This window comes from Lytechinus pictus, chromosome 9, assembly GCF_037042905.1.
Source record: "Lytechinus pictus isolate F3 Inbred chromosome 9, Lp3.0, whole genome shotgun sequence".
NCBI lineage: Eukaryota > Metazoa > Echinodermata > Echinoidea > Temnopleuroida > Toxopneustidae > Lytechinus > Lytechinus pictus.
In genome coordinates, this window is record NC_087253.1 from 24,321,986 (window position 1) to 24,339,513 (window position 17,528).

The 17,528-nt window shown below is 35.9% G+C and overlaps 1 protein-coding gene across 1 annotated transcript; it reads right to left on the reverse strand.

Annotated features, from left to right (window-relative positions):
- Positions 1-516: 516 nt before the first annotated feature.
- On the reverse strand, positions 517-17,027 carry LOC129268555 (uncharacterized). The gene is made up of 8 exons (XM_064104957.1): positions 16,535-17,027; positions 12,066-12,261; positions 10,158-10,355; positions 9,105-9,282; positions 5,122-5,255; positions 4,550-4,691; positions 2,713-2,885; positions 517-1,707 (listed from the first exon to the last, which is right to left on the reverse strand). Exons 1-8 carry the CDS (start codon positions 16,835-16,837, stop codon positions 1,550-1,552), a joined length of 1,482 nt encoding a protein of 493 aa, XP_063961027.1. The 5' UTR covers positions 16,838-17,027; the 3' UTR covers positions 517-1,549.
- Positions 17,028-17,528: the final 501 nt, after the last annotated feature.

Sequence of the window (17,528 nt, forward strand, 5' to 3'; positions counted from 1 at the left end):
GTGAACGAGTAAGTCCCTCAAACTCTTGTCTTTTTTGTAGGCAACAATGGGTGGTTCGTTGAATATCCTCTTCACTTCAGGGTCTCTTTCAAGGATAGAGGTATTGCTCATGACGTTGGAGACGAGTTTGACTGTCTGGGGGTGGTAAGTCATCACTAGAGGTACCCTCTTGGTTTTTTGACGAGTTCTCTCCTGAAGAGCTTGCTGACGTGTCAACTTGGAGGCATTGCGTATATATATATAAAAGAGTATATATATATATATTTATATATATTTATATATTTATTTATATATTTATATATATATATATAAAAGAGTTGCCAAAGCTTGCTGACGTGTCAACTTGGAGGCATTGCGTATATATATATAAAAGAGTATATATATATATATTTATATATATTTATATATTTATATATATATATATAAAAGAGTTGCCAAAGCTGTAGTACACGTATAACTTCACACATTTATATATATATATATATATATATATATATATAGATATATAAACACAGCATTTTGATCGAGACAGTTGCCATAATAGCCTAGAGCTACATGTAGATTTTCATTACTCTGTCTTCTTCATTTTTCTTTAGCGCATAGAGACGCTCAGGCAGTGATGGGTACAATAAAAGCACTATAGCATCATTATTACTACATGGACAGATGTAAGACTGATGCTACATTCTATGAAATAATGTAAGGAACAGCTCTTTTTGCTGAATGATAAAGTTTCATTTATGTTGTGAGTGAAATTATGAAAGGGATTGTTTAATTTCATTCAGGATATAAGATTTTGTTTTCCTCTTGCAGCTAATGCTGTAATCATAATTGCAAACCTTTAGGTCAGACGGGAATCACCTAAGATGTTTTATTGGTCACGTAATTGCTGCGATATTGATAACTACATTCATAAGCGTCTATTCTGACACTTGTCAAAGTTAACACCATAAGCTATGGATGGGAAATAAGCAATATTCTACTGATTGCAAAGCATATAATGATGCTTGTGAAATCAAGATTTTAAGGTTCTTCTTAAAAACATCATTGCATACACAAACAACATGAAGGGCCCAGCTTCTCATATTTTTGCAAACCCCCACAAAGTTACCCGATCCCTTTACTGATAATTTGCTCATGTTTGGATATTATAATTAAGGTTTCAGTTAGTGTATGCACAATTGTACATATTTGAGTGAGGATTTCAAGTGAATAAGCCAGGAATAATGTTGGTCAAGAAAAGTTGCTCTAAAGACATAGAAGCCCAGAAAAATGATGGCTGAGTGAGGTTCGAATGCGAAAAAGCAGAATGTTGTTGTGGAACAGCTAAGTATATTAATATACTGCATACAAGAAATAATATTTGGTTTATTTTTCTCTTATTCTGTGACTGTAACATTGTCTAAATTTCTACTTCTGTATACTGCCTTTGCTACAAATGGAAACATAAATAAATCAATCATAAATCAAATTTAGCCCCCCCCCCCTCTAGATATGCCACCACATTTTACCATTGACCTTGGCTGTCCAAATCCTGACGTCACTCGAATTAAACCGTCGCCCCCTGGCAGCTTGACCCGCTACCGGCTGTGCAACCGAAGCAGTGGTTGTCGGTCACGATTCCGAGGTCGACGATGTCAGTAGCTGATGTGATATCCCAAACGCTGGGTCCTTTCAGTCCGCTTGGAATGGCATGTCCAGTAGTATCTGTAATGTGGAAGATAATAACAATAGTAGAAGCTGCATATCAATAACTCAGTCACATTTGCTCAGCTACCTACAGGTGGTTTGAATAAAAATGAATAAAACAGCCGTTTTCGACTCGCCATACGGCCGCCATATAGCAAATGTGACCGAGGCACTAGTGCAAATAAGTGGTATAGTTTTCAATGCACTTTACATAAGACAATCAAAAATCATATTTGGAGCATTGTGGCCAAGTTGATTTGTCTCCAGACTTTGAATCAGAATGTCCCGGGTTCAAATCCAAGCCATATTATCATCATCATCAATATTATCATTATCATCATCCTTATAATTATTATTAGCAGTAGTAATATTCATTTAGCAACTACATAACAAGAAAGTAATTACAAGACATTTAAAACATTTAGAACACTACATTATTTACCAAAAGCAAGCAGTTACCCAGCTGGTATAGTTTATTATACACTTTACAAAAGATAAAATATACAAATCATATTCATTAAGAAAATGTAGGCCTATAACAAAGTATTCAAAAAAAGATTTTTAGACATTTGATTATTATTATAGAATATTATTTTACCACAAGCAAGCAGTATAACATCATTTAGCCCGAAAACTCAAAGAAAAGGAACATCTTGCACAGATTCAATAATACGATAACCTAATATATAAATTTCTATAAAATCTCATTTTTCCATTGTAAAAGAGAACTGTTGCTCGGCTAGCACCATGAGCGTCTACTGACGGTGTGCGCGCTCTACAAATATACACTATTATCATTATTAATCTAGGTTGCATGTTATTAAGTTTAATGTTGTCCCCCTCTAATAAAGACTGCATTTGTTTATTTTGCAATCCTTGCATGCAAGGTGACCCCTATTGTGATGTCCCTCCTAAGTTGCTCTACTTCTGCAAGACTGGTCGACAACAGTGTACGCAACACCCGGTCAAACCTGAGTTAAACACTAATTTTCCTGGGATCTGTTGTTGTTGCTGATGGTTTACCTGATTGGATATTTAGAGGTCTTCTGCTTGACAGGTCCAGCTGCTGGTTGAGATCGCAGTCAAAGATGCGTCCATCCCAACCAACATTGATGTAGTTCCTGCACATGAGACCTTCAACAGCCGCCGGGTTGAAGTTACGAACCAGCATGTTCATGTAGTCTTCCAACTCGTTCCTGAAGATACAACAAACTTATGATCATGATCTCATCAAAATCATTATAAAAATAAAAATAGTATTGAAAATATACTTTTATAAAGCACTTCAAATATATGAGCAATATCTCTAACAGGGATGTAGTCGAGGCAGACCATGGGCGGAAATCCCAGGGGGAACGTGTCCCCCCTACTCAAAATAGTAGGGGGGACACAATATCAAATGTCCCCCCTACTATTTCTGGTCTTTGATGATGGTAAGAAATACATCATGCAAAATCGAAATAAAACATGTATTTTAGGACGAGATGACCTTACTTTTGGGATGATATTTTTTTTATTTTTTTTTGCTTGTCAAAATTTTCAGCCACTTGTCCCCCCTACCTTTTGGGAGAGATTTCCGTCCCTGAGGCAGACCCCAAGGCCTTTGCCTCAGCCTTGACCCGAGTCACATGTATAAAGTCTATGGAAGAAGGTTTTCTCTAGCGGCCTTGTGAGTCAGAAGTACTGGGCACAACTACATCCCTGGGGGCTGTTTCATAAAGCTGTTCGTAAGTAAAGAGCGACTTTAAGAACGACCGGTGAACCTTTCAATAATAACCATTAAACATTTAATGGTGAATATCATTTACCATAAGAAAGGATCACCAGTCGTTCTTAAAATCGCTCTTAACTTACAAACAGCTTTATGAAACACCCACCTGGTCTCTAAGCACTAACTAAGAAACAAAGTAATTTATTAACTAAATAATTAAATGACTAAATGAATGGATGGATAAATGGATGGATGGATAAATGGATGGATGGATAAATGGATGGATGGATAAAATGGATGGATGGATAAAATGGATGGATGGATAAAATGGATGGATGGATAAAATGGATGGATGGATAAATGGATGGATGGATAAAATGGATGGATGGATAAAATGGATGGATGGATGGATGAATGAATTAATAAAATGAATGAAGAAATTAATAATGAAGGAATTTAATGAAGAACTGACCGACCGACCAAATAAATTTTTATTATTTATTATATTTACCTATTTACCACTCATGTGATGGAACACCCTATCAGCAAACAGTGTTTTTCGTAGGGGTTCGTGAATGAATGAATGAATGAATCATTCAGAATGAAACAATCGAGTAATCAATCAACCAATCAATAAAAAGATAAATAGATCGATAAATAAAAACAAGGTGGTTGATCAACCTTGAATCTCACCTCATTTCAAGATCAATGTAATATGCAATATGATCTATTGACCCCTAAATGACTTTTTGAGTTCATCACCCTCATGAACATGCATATGGTATTACCCAAGAATCATTTGTATCAGTGTAAACACAATTGATGCAGAAATAAAGAAATGAGAGCAAAATGAACAAAAACTTAAAAACAATGGACATGACCTCATACCATTTGACCTCTTGACCCCTATATGACCTTTGACCTCATCATCCACATTGACGCACATGTGGTATTACCCAAGGATAATGTGTATCAAGTATACTCATAATTGATGCAGAAATAAAGAAATGAGAGCAAGTTGAACAAAAACATTTTTGTGACAGACCAACAGACTAACGGGAAAAGTAATCACTGGGTCTCTGCCGAACTTTGTTCAGGTGAGACAAAAAGGAAAAGAAGAAAAAGAATGAGAAAGAACAAGAAGATTACCTTCTAACCAGGAAATCTGTAAACCTTTTGACAGGGACATTGGTGATTGTGAAGAGGTTATTAAACTTGATACCGAAGGCTTCACCTAGCTCCTCCTTGTACTTCTGCTCCAATGGACCCTGAGGGGGTGGGAGGAAACCACCTGTATGAAATAGAAAGAAAAGGTTCCAAAGAAACTGTCATTCAAAATTTTGATTTAATTTCCTGTAGCTTCTTTGTGACTGAGCCAATCACTAAAACATTATCATGAAGGAAATGTGAAGTAAACTGGGAATTTTGTTTAATCTCATTTTCATTGGTCTTTCTCTTGCCCTTTTGTGACTTTGGATTTTGAAACCAATTGATGTGAGGGGCTATAGCCTCTCAGTGATTGAACCAATCTCTTAATTATTGATATGTGCTTAGTAAAGATTATTGAAGCTAGCCTGTGTAAAAACATTATTCATTTTGACTGGGTGGAATTTGTGTAGTGCCCTTGTAAGTTTTAACCCAATTTAAATACACCTGTGCCCAGGTGCTCAACAACTGTGCAATGTGACCTTATTAAGTTTAATATATGACTGTATCATTACCTAGAGGGTTATAAACCAGATGTAATTCCAGACCGCTCCCGGGTTGCCCATAGCCAAGCTCATTCAGGGTTTGTAATGCCACGACGCTGCGTTGGAAGACTTGACTTCCCCTCTGTAGGTTGACATTCTTGGCACTGCAAAAAAAAAAAAAAAAAAAAGTATTCTTGAAAAAATAAAGAAATAACATCAGGGGCCTGTAACACAAAGCTTAGCAATGATCATACAACAGTTTTCTACGATTTATTGTAATGTACAATATACAATCAATAGTGAAAATGAAGCGTACAATTATTCGCTAACCTCTGTTTTATAAAGTTTAATTATGGTTATTCTGCGTTTATTGCAACTATACATGGGCGGAAATCCCAGGGGGGACAGGGGGACGCGTCCCCCCTACCATTCTGGAAAGGGGGGACATAATATCAAATGTTCCCCTACTATTTGTGGTCTTTTATTATGGAAAAAAATATATAATTCAAAATCGAATTATACACATGTATCCTCGAATTTCGAAATATATGTAAACAGATAGTTTTTGTTAAGGACTTGGATTAGGAAAACAAAAGGCATACCGGCCCGACTATTCTCGTACTCGCATCTAGCCCTATATGCCAGCCAAAGAGTGATGACATTGATGACATCGATGGCCATTGTCAAATTCATAACTAATAAAAATTAGACTTTTATATTCCATTTTTACACAAAATTCCTGCCGCGGGAGGGTCATCATAGGTAGATCAAGGGGGCGAAGCGGCGGTCCGCCCCCTATTGGCGGCGCATAATAGGAAGGTGAGGAGAAAAATAAGAAGATAGGACGAGGAAGAAAATTAAATGATGGAAGGGGAGGGGAATAAGTGGAAAAAAAATAAAACTTTTAGGTCATAGTATAAAAATAAAGAATTCGCTCGCGCTTTGCATTAATACACAGCCATCTCTTTATTTCAAAACGTGCTTATTTTTTTTTCACATTTTAGATCGAAATATATAAAATCAAATCATTTATTTAGGAAGATATCCATCTTTTTCATAATTTGTAGGTTAAAATCTTTTTAAAAAATTAGCTCGCGCTTTGCGCTCGCATTGCTTATTGAGATAAACTGCTTGTTCTTTATTTCAAAAGTGCTTGAAAGATCCAGTTTTCAGATCTGAATATAAAAAATCATTTTGCGCTTCACGCTCGCATCAGTAATATGGTTAAGTCAGATACTATCCCGTTTATTGCTATAAGGTGAAAAGAAGATGACTTTTTTGGTCTGAAAATTAAAAAAAATCAGGATACGCTTCGCGCTCACATTAATTAAAATTCTGTCAGATAGCTACCCTGTCATTGATTTTAAAATATGCTAATACTACAAATTTTTAGGCCGGAAATGACATCTTCAGCACACACTTCGGGCTCGAATCTAATATTGTTTAGTAAAATTCCTATCATGTTCATGATATGAAAAAGTGTGACGATTGTCCAGTTTTTAGGTTGGAGAATACAAACTTTCACCTCTTACTTCGCGCTCGCATTAATTGTTTAGATTCCTATCCTGTTCATAATTTTTTTTTAAGTACTAAGAATGTCTAGTATTTAGGTTGGAAAATCCAAAAACTTTCAGCTCGCGCTTCGCGCTCGCATTAATTGATTAGATTCCTATCCTGTTCATATTCTTTTTAAGGTGCTATGAATGTCCAGTTTTTAGGTTGGAAAGTAAAAAACTTTCACCTCGCGCTTCACGCTCACATTAATTGTTTAGATTCCTATCCTGTACATATTCTTTTTAAAGTGCTATGAATGTTCAGTATTTAGGTTAGAAAATCTAAAGATTTCAGCTTGCGTTGAATTCCTATTCTGTTTATGATTTGAAAAAGTGTTACGAATGTCCAGTTTTTTGGTAATTCCTATCCTGTTCATGATTTGAAAAAGTGTTACGAATGTCTAGTTTTTAGGTTGGAAAATCAACAACCTTCAGCTCGTGCTTCGCACTCGCATTAATGGTTTAGGTAGGTTCGAATTTAGTTCATGATCACAACAAATGTTCAGAATGTTCAATTTCCAGGTCACAATTTATGAAATATCAACATATTTGGGCTCGCGCTCGCATTATTTATTGAGGCCTTTCATCTTTAGTTAAGAATACCTTCCCTCTTCGAAAAATGGCTATAAATATATACATATATATATACATATGTATGTGTGTGTGTTTGAGTTAGTAATTCTGTAGAACATAAACACGGAAAACTCAATTGTGTCCCCTCTACCTTCAAGGAGAGATTTCCGTCCATGCAACTATACAATATAAGTATTTATATAGCGCTCTTCACAATGATTGTATCACAGCGCTACCATGGTAACAGGGCTCAGCAGTCAATCATAATAATAATTATATTTGCTTATATAGCAATTAACACTTACTTTATCAGAAGTCTCTAAGCACTCTACAGTAATGAAGCATAATTACCCTGGCTTTAGAAGAGCAGCTATTACATGGACTGCGTTTCCAAGGAATAAATTCCTACCAGGTACCCATTCACCTCACCTGGGTTGAGTGCAGCACAATGTGGGTAAATTTCTTGCTGAATGACAGTACGCCACGGCCTGTAATCTAACCCTCTTCCCTCTTGATTCTAGACAAGAGTCACTAATATTAGACCATTATAGTAACTTTGCCATCCAATGGTAACTACCATGGTAACGATGATCAACAGCCAATCAAAATCGAGGATTCCATGCATGTTACCATTGGATGGCAGAATTACCATAATGGTACTGTATCTTTTATGCAACGGGCCCAGGATTGCCCACATATCATGATTTTGGTTTCCAGGGTAGTTACAATAATGGGTTTATTCATGTATTATCTTTTTTGCACTTCGTAAAATAAAAATTTGGTCCTTAATTAAACAATTCATCTATAAACCATAGAGTAGTGTTAGACTAAGTTAAGTGGATTACTTGAAATGTGTATGGCCTAATTGTGAATTAGACAATGGGTGATTTCAAGTACAGTGTTGGTGTTGAGAGCGTAAAAAGGCCGCTGAACTGAGCTCCAACACCTAGCTGGCTTCAGAGGAATGATACCAATTGCATGATGTCACACCTCTGCGCTGCGCTGCTAATTCATCTCAACTTCACGCGAGAAAGTCTTGACGACGAAAATGAAATCGGAGAGAAATGCATTAAATTCTCATCTTACAGAATACCAACGCTTTAATTAATTCAAGAATTCGAAAGAGTGAACGTTATTCTTCATCAAAATGTATAAAGCTCAAATGATTTGTACTCATCTTAACTGTAAAGGCTAATTTTACGGGGATGTTTCATCTTGTTCGCCGCCTGTTCACGAGCTTGAGATTGCCAACACCAACACTAAACTTGAAATCATGATTTTCCCAATCCCTGGGGGTTGGTGTTGGTGAATGGGAAAATTGCACGTACATGTAGATCGTCAACACCAGCTGCAGTGCTGGGTTCAACAGACGACATTCAACACCATCCTTGAACACGAACTGCCGGAAATACGTCATATTTTCCGAGGTCAATCCCAACACCAACACCGGATTTCAACACCGTAGTCGAAATCACCCAATGGTTAGTACCTTCAGAAAACCTTCACGGAAACCTTCAGAAGTTAGAGTACATGAACTAGTTGCAGATCACATGTGATTTAACCATCTGGTATAAGACCAAACGGAATGTACAGAAAGTGGATGTAGACCTTTAAAAAATATAGACTAAGTGGTATTAAACCAAGAGGATTATAAGAAATGCATACAGCCTATTAAAATGGAAATTACACAAAGTGGTAAATGAGCTAAGTGGCAAATAGACTAAATGGTTAGAAGATGGTGTGAGAGGTGTTTCACAAAGATTTAAGAAAGACTTTTAGTGTCGCAAGTAAATTCCCAGTTGCGTGCGTTATAAAAGGCATCACCACATTGGTAAAATCATGCCATGAGGATGCGCGTTACTGAAAGTAGACCAAGAGGCCATTCACCTGTAACATGGAAGTGATGCTATGACAGTGACCCCAAGCTCGGCCATGAACTCGGGAGTGTCCTCTTGACCTGGCTCCAGTAAGGCGGTCAAGTTGCAGCGGTCGATGACCTTACGACCCAGTCTCCGACCCTCGGTCGCTAGGTAGCGAAACTGAGAACACAGCTCTGGAGCCCCGCCTGAAAGGAATTGCAGATGATGATGATTATAACAGGCAAGTATACAATGTGGGTTTGTATGCACTTGGCCTTAAGGCAGATGATCTTTTTATCAGACAGTCTTATCTTAGACCAACAAACCTAGAGGGCAGCAACATACATGTACAGCAGTGTTGCTATTAGGAAGGTCCACTTCGCTCAGATTTTGTGACCATTTTCTCCCAGACAACTTTTTTGGAAGATTGTAGAGTTGATTTTTTTCGTTTGTTCAATTTTACTATTTTTTATGGATAATGAAACCTCCTAAGAAAATATGTTAAATAATATTATTTAAGTATTTTTGAAAAATGTAAGATATAAGGTTTTTATGATTCTTGTAATTTGCATAGCAATAAAAATACATAGACTGATGACATTCGTGTTACCGTTCTTCTGCTTAATTTCGCTGCCCCTACCAAATCTACACAAGCCACACCATAAATTTTTCTAGGGCATACACATTCATATAGTTTAGTAATGAATTGAAATAATGATTATTAGTCATGTTTGTGAGGATTTACTAAAGCTTTGGACAGGCAAAGTAAGGTGCCACACATATGTAACATCTGTCCATCCACGTATCCATCCATCCATTTATATTCACTTTGTTTATTATTATTTCCCGCAATACAGTAGTGACAATTTTTTTTCTTGTAACAATAGCAAAGATCAGTACAAATAATATCATCCATACAAAATACAATATCAAAAGAGAAAGAAAATGCAATAAAAAAGTATTTAATAAAAACAACAACAACAGCAGCTTATGCCGGAGGATTATCAAACGAAATCAAGTTTCGATTAAAGGTAACTTAATATGGAATTGCCTAGTTATTGAATTCCTTAAACCCACCAACCTGTAAGATCAAGTGTATGAACGTTGGGACTCTTTTCCAGGATATCAATGCACTTCTCAGCCGTCTCCCGATCCATCATCTCCTTCCGTCGAGGAGAAGATTCAACGTGGCAGTGGTTGCAGGCCTGGTTACAGTAAAGACCGATGTTCAATTGTAGGATCTCAATATCGATCTTTCGCAGGAGGGATGAGCACTTCTCTGTTGATATACATGTAAGATAGAAACAACGGTATAGAGAATAAGAGATAATCTGTCGGGGGCATAATTTCTGGGGCCTGCAAAAACTTTGACTACCCGGTATCAGTAATAAATTACAGCAATAATGTCTTTAACTTTGAAACAGGAAAATACAATCTACGAGAAAATAATACCCATGTTTTCTTCTCAAATTGAAAACATTAGCATTAATTCTACCATTAACTTTTGCACAGGAAAAATCCCTGTTAAGAAAAAAAGACCTGGGCCCCGTCTTACAAAGAGTTACGATTGATCCAACCAATCGTAACTCTATGGAAATCCATCAGTGTCATAACTTTTTCTACAGGAAATTTGCAAAATGTCCTTTGTAAACAAAGGAAAACACACCTAATTGTCAAGAAAACAATGATTTTATGGATATACATTCATATCTAGAACAATTTTTGAACAAACATGCATTTCATATGTTGACTTTGCTGGCTTTCCATAGTTGTGATTGATCGGATCAATCGCAATTCTTTTTAAGATGGGCCCCTGATAGAGTAAAAAGATTCACATTTGAAAAAAAACCAATCCACTGATAAGGAAGAAGGAAGAAAACAAGAAAAGCCACTTTAAATCATATACTCTAAACTACACCATGATTCTTTTGCTACCGGATTGTATGTGCATGATTGGACTTTTACCGATATGTATGACCAATCAGATAGGATTATTTATAGTCGGGACAGACCTTTAACGTCACCGTCCACAAGAGGTGACAAGGTGGGTGTTCCATAAAGCTGTTTGTAAGTTTCAAGAAACTTTACAAATGACTAGTGATCCTTTCTTGTTGTGAATGATAATATCCCTGAACATTTGGAATTACCATTATTTTAGCAGTTTATGGTTAAGTTGGTCTATATTGTCAAATCTGTAAAAATTGAAATATTTTATTATTCAAACAATAAAAAACAAAAGAAATAGTGAGTGATGGACATCATCGACTCTCTCATTTGCATATCGCTGAGTTGTGCATTGAATGGTTTTGTGAAAAATAAGCGAAACTTGAAAATGTCATAACTTTCTTATTTTACATCCGATTTTGATGAAATTTGCAGCGTTATGTTTGTTTGATTTTTCTTTATTGATTCAAATCAACAATTTTCTGGGGTGGACTTGACCTTTAAATTGTCATTGGTGTTGATTAATAGTGCCTAAGATAGGATCCCCAGTCGGTCGTATGGTTCACTGGTAACTTACAAACAACTTTACGAAACACCTACCAGGGCTTGAACCTTAAACTTCTGCTTCAATTTGAAACGTCCTCGATATAGTTTGGATTATACGCACACTTCACAATGCCCAGTTGATGTTGTGTATCTCATGTAAGAAGGCTGAATGAATGGTGTTATATTTTTTCATGCAAGCAATCATTTCATCTCAGTTGTTTGATAAGCCACTGTCGCCACACATACTTTATGAAGAGAAAAAAGAACTTCCATTACCCATTTTATGAATGCACCAGTAGATGAAAGATAAAAAAAATAGCACAAAAAATGATCCCCCCCCCCCCTCCTGGTCCCTATTCTCCAAACTATGGCTGAAGTATTGAATTTGAAATCGCAACATGCTTGGAGGATCAGTAGACCAAAAAAACCTGAGTGGTAAACAAAGTTTTTATTCCTCCCCCTTTTTTTTGGGGGGGGGCAGGGGGTTGCAAATAGCTACCTCCTGTGTCTTCATGATGATACTGCTTGAGGAAATCTCTGAAGTTTGGAACGCCCAGGTTGTCCAGTGCCCTCTGCCTCTTCTTTCTCTCTTCCCTCGTCAGTTTGGCCTGTCCCATCTGCTTGAGCTTCCGGGCTGTGATCTTAAATTCTTCATCATTATCCATCTCCTTCAGAGTCTCTGGGATGAGGGAGCCCTACAGGAAGATAAAAATAAAATTGATGAAGATGTTGCATGATCTTTCCTGACATAGCATCCTGTGTTATTCAAATATTAAAGGTCAAGTCCACCTCAGAAAAATGTTGATTTGAATCAATAGAGAAAAATCAGACAAGCATAATGTTGAAAATTTCATCAAAATCGGATTTAAAATAAGAAAGTTATGACATTTTGATGTTTCGCTTATTTAAAAAAAAAATAGTTATATGCACAATTTAGTCACATGCAAATGGGAGAATCGATGATGTCCCTCACTCACTATTTCTTTTGTTTTTTATTGCTTGAATTATACAATATTTCAATTAAAAATTACAGATTTGACAATAAGGAGCAACTTGACTGAACCATAAAATATTAAACAATGTTTAATTCCAAATGTGCAGGGAAAAATAAAACTTTGTTTCACAGGACAATGGGGAGAAAATTATAATATTTCATATAATAAAATACAAAAGAAATAGTGAGCGAGTGATGTCATCAGTTCCCTCATTTACATACCAACCGGTATGTGCATATAACTGTTTTGTGAAATTAAGCGAAACTTTAAAATGTCATAACTTTCATATTATACATCCGATTTTGATGAAATTTTCAGCATTATGCTTGTTGGATTTTTCTCTTTTTATTCAAATCAATTTTTTGTTGGGGTGGACTTGTCCTTTAAAGGGGAATCCAACCTTGGCCATTAAATGATGTGTTAGGACGGAGAAAAATAAATTAAACAGAATGGTGAAAGTTTGAAAGAAATCGGACAAGCAATAAGAAAGTTATAGCTGCTTTAAAATTGAGATCACTAATACTATGTTGATTTCAAATTGGCAACTGGGTAAGTAAATTATGACAAGGGCAAGGACAACTTTCCCATAGGCCATGTACTTTATTATCAGGGATTTGTTGTTTTCTCCTAAGTACCAATTCCCCTGGGGCAGTAATCTAAATATAACCCAGGTAGTATATTGTTTTATGTCCTCATGGAAGAAAAATATAATTTGAAATAAAACTTTTGGGAAAAATGACATTTTAGCCATAATATGTATTGGAGTACATGGAAGAGTAGTCCTTGCCTTACATCACTATGACATCACATATGCGGCCAATTTGAAGTCTCCATGGGTATAGTGATTACCAATATTTACAACTTTAGAAAATTCATAACTTTCTTGTTGTTTGTCCAATATTGTTTAAAATTTCACCTATCAACTTGTCTGATTTTTCTTTTCCTTACAAAAACAAGTTTTTATTGGGGTTGGATTCCCCTTTAAGAAGACATGGCATAAACCAAATTTTACAATTGTTTGATGTATTGTTTGTTTCTGGGACATTGACTATATTCTGGCTACTGTTAAACTGATGATTAAGAAAATTTTCTTACTCTGTAGATGGTGTGATGAAAACAATATTTCAAAAGGAGTATGAATAATCATCAAATCACAAATGCTTCTTGTCAGTGAATTTGCAAACCGGCTTGATGGTACAATTTGTAGGTCTATTGATTCAATCAATTTGGAAGTGTTGTGGTCTAGTGGTTCTGACTCTCAGCTGTCAATCAGCAGGTCATTGGGTCTCAGCTTTGTGTTATTTTCTTCAGTGAGTGATTTATCCACAATGAGCTGTACTCAACCCAGGTGAGGTTTTTACTGCGCATTATAATTATTACGCAAATAGGTCTGGTTTACAAAGCTTCTTAACTTTTGAAGAAGATTCAGATAAGCTATTAAACATGTTAAAGGACAAGTCCGCTCCAACAAAAAGTTGATTTGAATAAAAAGAGAAAAATCCAACAATTTTTATTTCACAAAACAGTTATATGCACATCCTGATCGGTATGCAAATGAGGAGACTGATGATGTCATCCACTCACTATTTCTTTTGTATTTTATTATAAGAAATGTGAAATATTCTGATTTTCTCCTCAATGTCAAGTGAGACAACAATTAATTCCTATTGAAAATGTGGAATTAGCAATTGTTTAATACTATATGGTTCAGTCAAGTTGGTCATTCGTGTCAAATTTGTAAAAAATGAAATACTGTATAATTCAAACAATAAAAAACAAAAGAAATAGTGAATGAGTGACGTCATCGACTGTCTCATTTGCATGTCACTGAGTTGTGCATATCACTGTTTTGTGAAAAACAAGCGAAACTTTAAAATGTCCTAACTTTCTTATTTTACATCCGATTTTGCAGAAATTTTCAGCGTTATGCTCGTTTGATTTTTCTCTTTTTATTCAAATCAACATTTTTCTGGGGTGGACTTGACCTTTAAATTAAACTATTAAATGCTCAACATCATGGACATGGTATATTCTCTAAAATTCTGGTACACCCCCCCCCCCCCCTCCAAAAAATCAAGTTAATCAAATAACTACAAATAAGTCTTCTTAAAACTGTTAAGGTTTGGATATTATAAAATTTTAGCAGATGCAGATTGGGAACCTGCAGTTTGTGATTTTTACCTGAAAATTGATTTGGTTTTCCTTATATTCCTGTGAAGAAAAGATTAATGCTTGTCTAGAACGTAATTTAGAAGCTTGATTAATAATAACAATAAAAATAATAATAATAGCAATAATGATAATGATAATAATATTAATACAAATAATACTATAAAAATAATGATAATAATAATACTAATGATAATACATCGTAGAATCTTTTTGATTGGAAGAACTTTTTATTTTGGAAAATTGGAGTCGTACTATATCTATGCAACATAAATTCAAATAAATTTTCGGAGTAACTTTGTCTTTATCCACTCATGATCATCCTACGAACGAGGTTATAATATAACGTCTTTATCCAAAACCTGCTACATGACTAGACCAAAAGCTTCAGTCTCTGAATTTTGGTTGTTCCGCTGAATTACTTTGGCTCCACTCACCAATACATAGACTAAAGAGTTGTTGGCCCGTACGTATAGACAGTGGTATACTGAACTAACGTTTTATGGGTCGCGATTTGAAACTGTTTTTAAGCAAAATTTACATTTTCATGGTTTCCATTGCCAGGGAAATATAAATGACTTAAGTAACTGCGTACCTTGGACCGGAGTTATTGAAAAAATCCTGTGGATGATTGAGAAATTTTTCATCTAAGACATTTTCACCTAAGCCAACGGTTTTTCTTGCAAGTCGCCATCTTGAATGACGTCATTATCCTTATTAAAGGGGAAGTTCACCCTGAAGAAAACTTTGTTGTAAAAATAGCAGAAAAAATAGTAAAAAATATTGGTGAAGATTTGAGGAAAATCCGTTAAAGAGTAAGAAAGTTATTAGAGTTCGAAGTTTTGGATTTGTGACGTCATAGACGAGCAGCTGCCCCATGTGTTATGTTATATAAAATGCATGAATTTCAAATTTTGCATGGTTCCTGATGACTTATTTTTGTTTTCTATTCATGATCGGGTGTGAAATGATTTGTCTATTGATATACAAAAGGTATAGTGAAAACCATTTTCAATTTTCGGAGAAAATGACATTTCATTGATTTTTTACCATTCGCTATGTAGGAATGCTGCTCGCATATGACGTCACAAATCAAATAATTGAAATTCTAATGACTTTTTAATTATTAGATGAGTTTTTCTCAAACCTTCGGCAATATTTTTTATTATTTTTTCTGCTATTTTTACAATAAACTTTTTTTCAGGGTGAACTTCCCCTTTAACTTTTTAATGTCTTGATATATATATTGAATGTCATCTGCTACCTGTGATCGTAGCGGTTAAGCTCGCATGTGGAGCAGATCGTATATCGAAAGCAATATCAATATCACATTCGTAAATTATTGACGCCCTCTCCGTTCTTGGTAAATACGATCATACATTGTATTTTGGCTGCCATTTAGGGGGTGATTCTCGAGACCAAGACAAGTAAACATCGGTAACATACTATTTCCACACCTTTTAATCTCTTATTTTCATATGTCTTGATTCTTTATATATTCAAGACATTATTTAGGTAGTTTCTAAATCCTTAGACTGTAAATTCAATAAAAAAAATATATTGAAGTCTGGACAGTACTAATCACCCGAATTGGTGGACGTGTCGTGATAACACGTGCGAGCTCACACTAACGAACTACCGTCGGTGAATGGGGATTATAGCGAAATATCAGAAATTGTTAAATTAAGGAAATCCCCTGACTGCCTGAAATGATGCTTATTGCTGTCTACTACATGACCTAGATCTACTCCGAGTCCGAGTCCAACCAATTATTAAGGCAATATATTTCAATGGATTTTCTCACCATTTTCACCCGTTCTTTTTTCTTCTGTGTCTGTGCATTTGTGTTTTTTGTTGGCTTAACAGGTCTTTTCAGCTTGTGTTCATGGATATTCACACTGGTATTAAAATCTGGCAAATCTGGAACAGGACTGCTCAAAACGAAGTTTGTATGGAATGACACGGTGTTCAAAAGAAAGGGGCGGTTGCATGGACTCGCTCTTCCCCGGAACTCTGGCGTCGATTCACCGATCAAGGCCCGACAGGCAAAGGCAGTTACTGGAGCTTGAGCTCGCGCTCGCCTGCAAATGGAAGGCAAGCGAAGCATTTCGATGTCTTCTCGCAGTTACAAATTCCCTGCTAATGTGAAACAAATTGAACAAAAATAGATCTCACAGATTTGTCAAAAACTGTATGTGAAACTAAAGTTTCAAAGTCATGATAGCTTTGTTTTTGTCAGAAACGAAGTGCACCGGCAATGGTTCACAGGCAGGACAAAATCACGTGACTAATATGTCACATGACCATTTATAAAACAGCGCTGGGCATGGGGCCGAGCCGGGGGGCGAAATTATTTTTCCCACCGAGTTCTGGACCGACATATGAATATTCATGACTTGCGTCTTCGGATTGAGAGTACGCATGCGCGTGGACTGTGCCTCGACCAGTGCCGATCGTAAGCATTCACGTTGCTCAGAATGAATTGGCATCGTCAAATTACCGGTACCCTTACATAGTGACATAGGTCTTATTATAGGCTTAGATCTATATATATATATATATATATATATCCAATCCTTAAACACTTAATAAACTAGCTGCCATTAATGGCAAGACATGTGCTAGGGTAGGGCTAGCTTAGGCTAGCGCATTAACCTCAAATCTGGACCTGTCTAATGCCTAATACTAAGGAATAGCCGACTAATGCCATGGTTAACTTCGAACTTGTTAATTCCGAACTTTACGTTTGATTAGGTTTGGACCAATATTAGCTTATTTACCATGGTTTAATATGTCTA

Coding starts and splice junctions, on each gene's coding strand:
- LOC129268555 (XM_064104957.1), bottom strand. CDS start 16,837: ATGCTTCGCTTGCCTTCCATTTGCAGGCGAGCGCGAGCTCAAGCTCCA. Junction 4,692..5,121: donor TCTGGTTTATAACCCTCTAG/GTAATGATACAG, acceptor TATTTCATACAG/GTGGTTTCCTCCCACCCCCT. Junction 1,708..2,712: donor ACCTCTAAATATCCAATCAG/GTAAACCATCAG, acceptor TCCACATTACAG/ATACTACTGGACATGCCATT.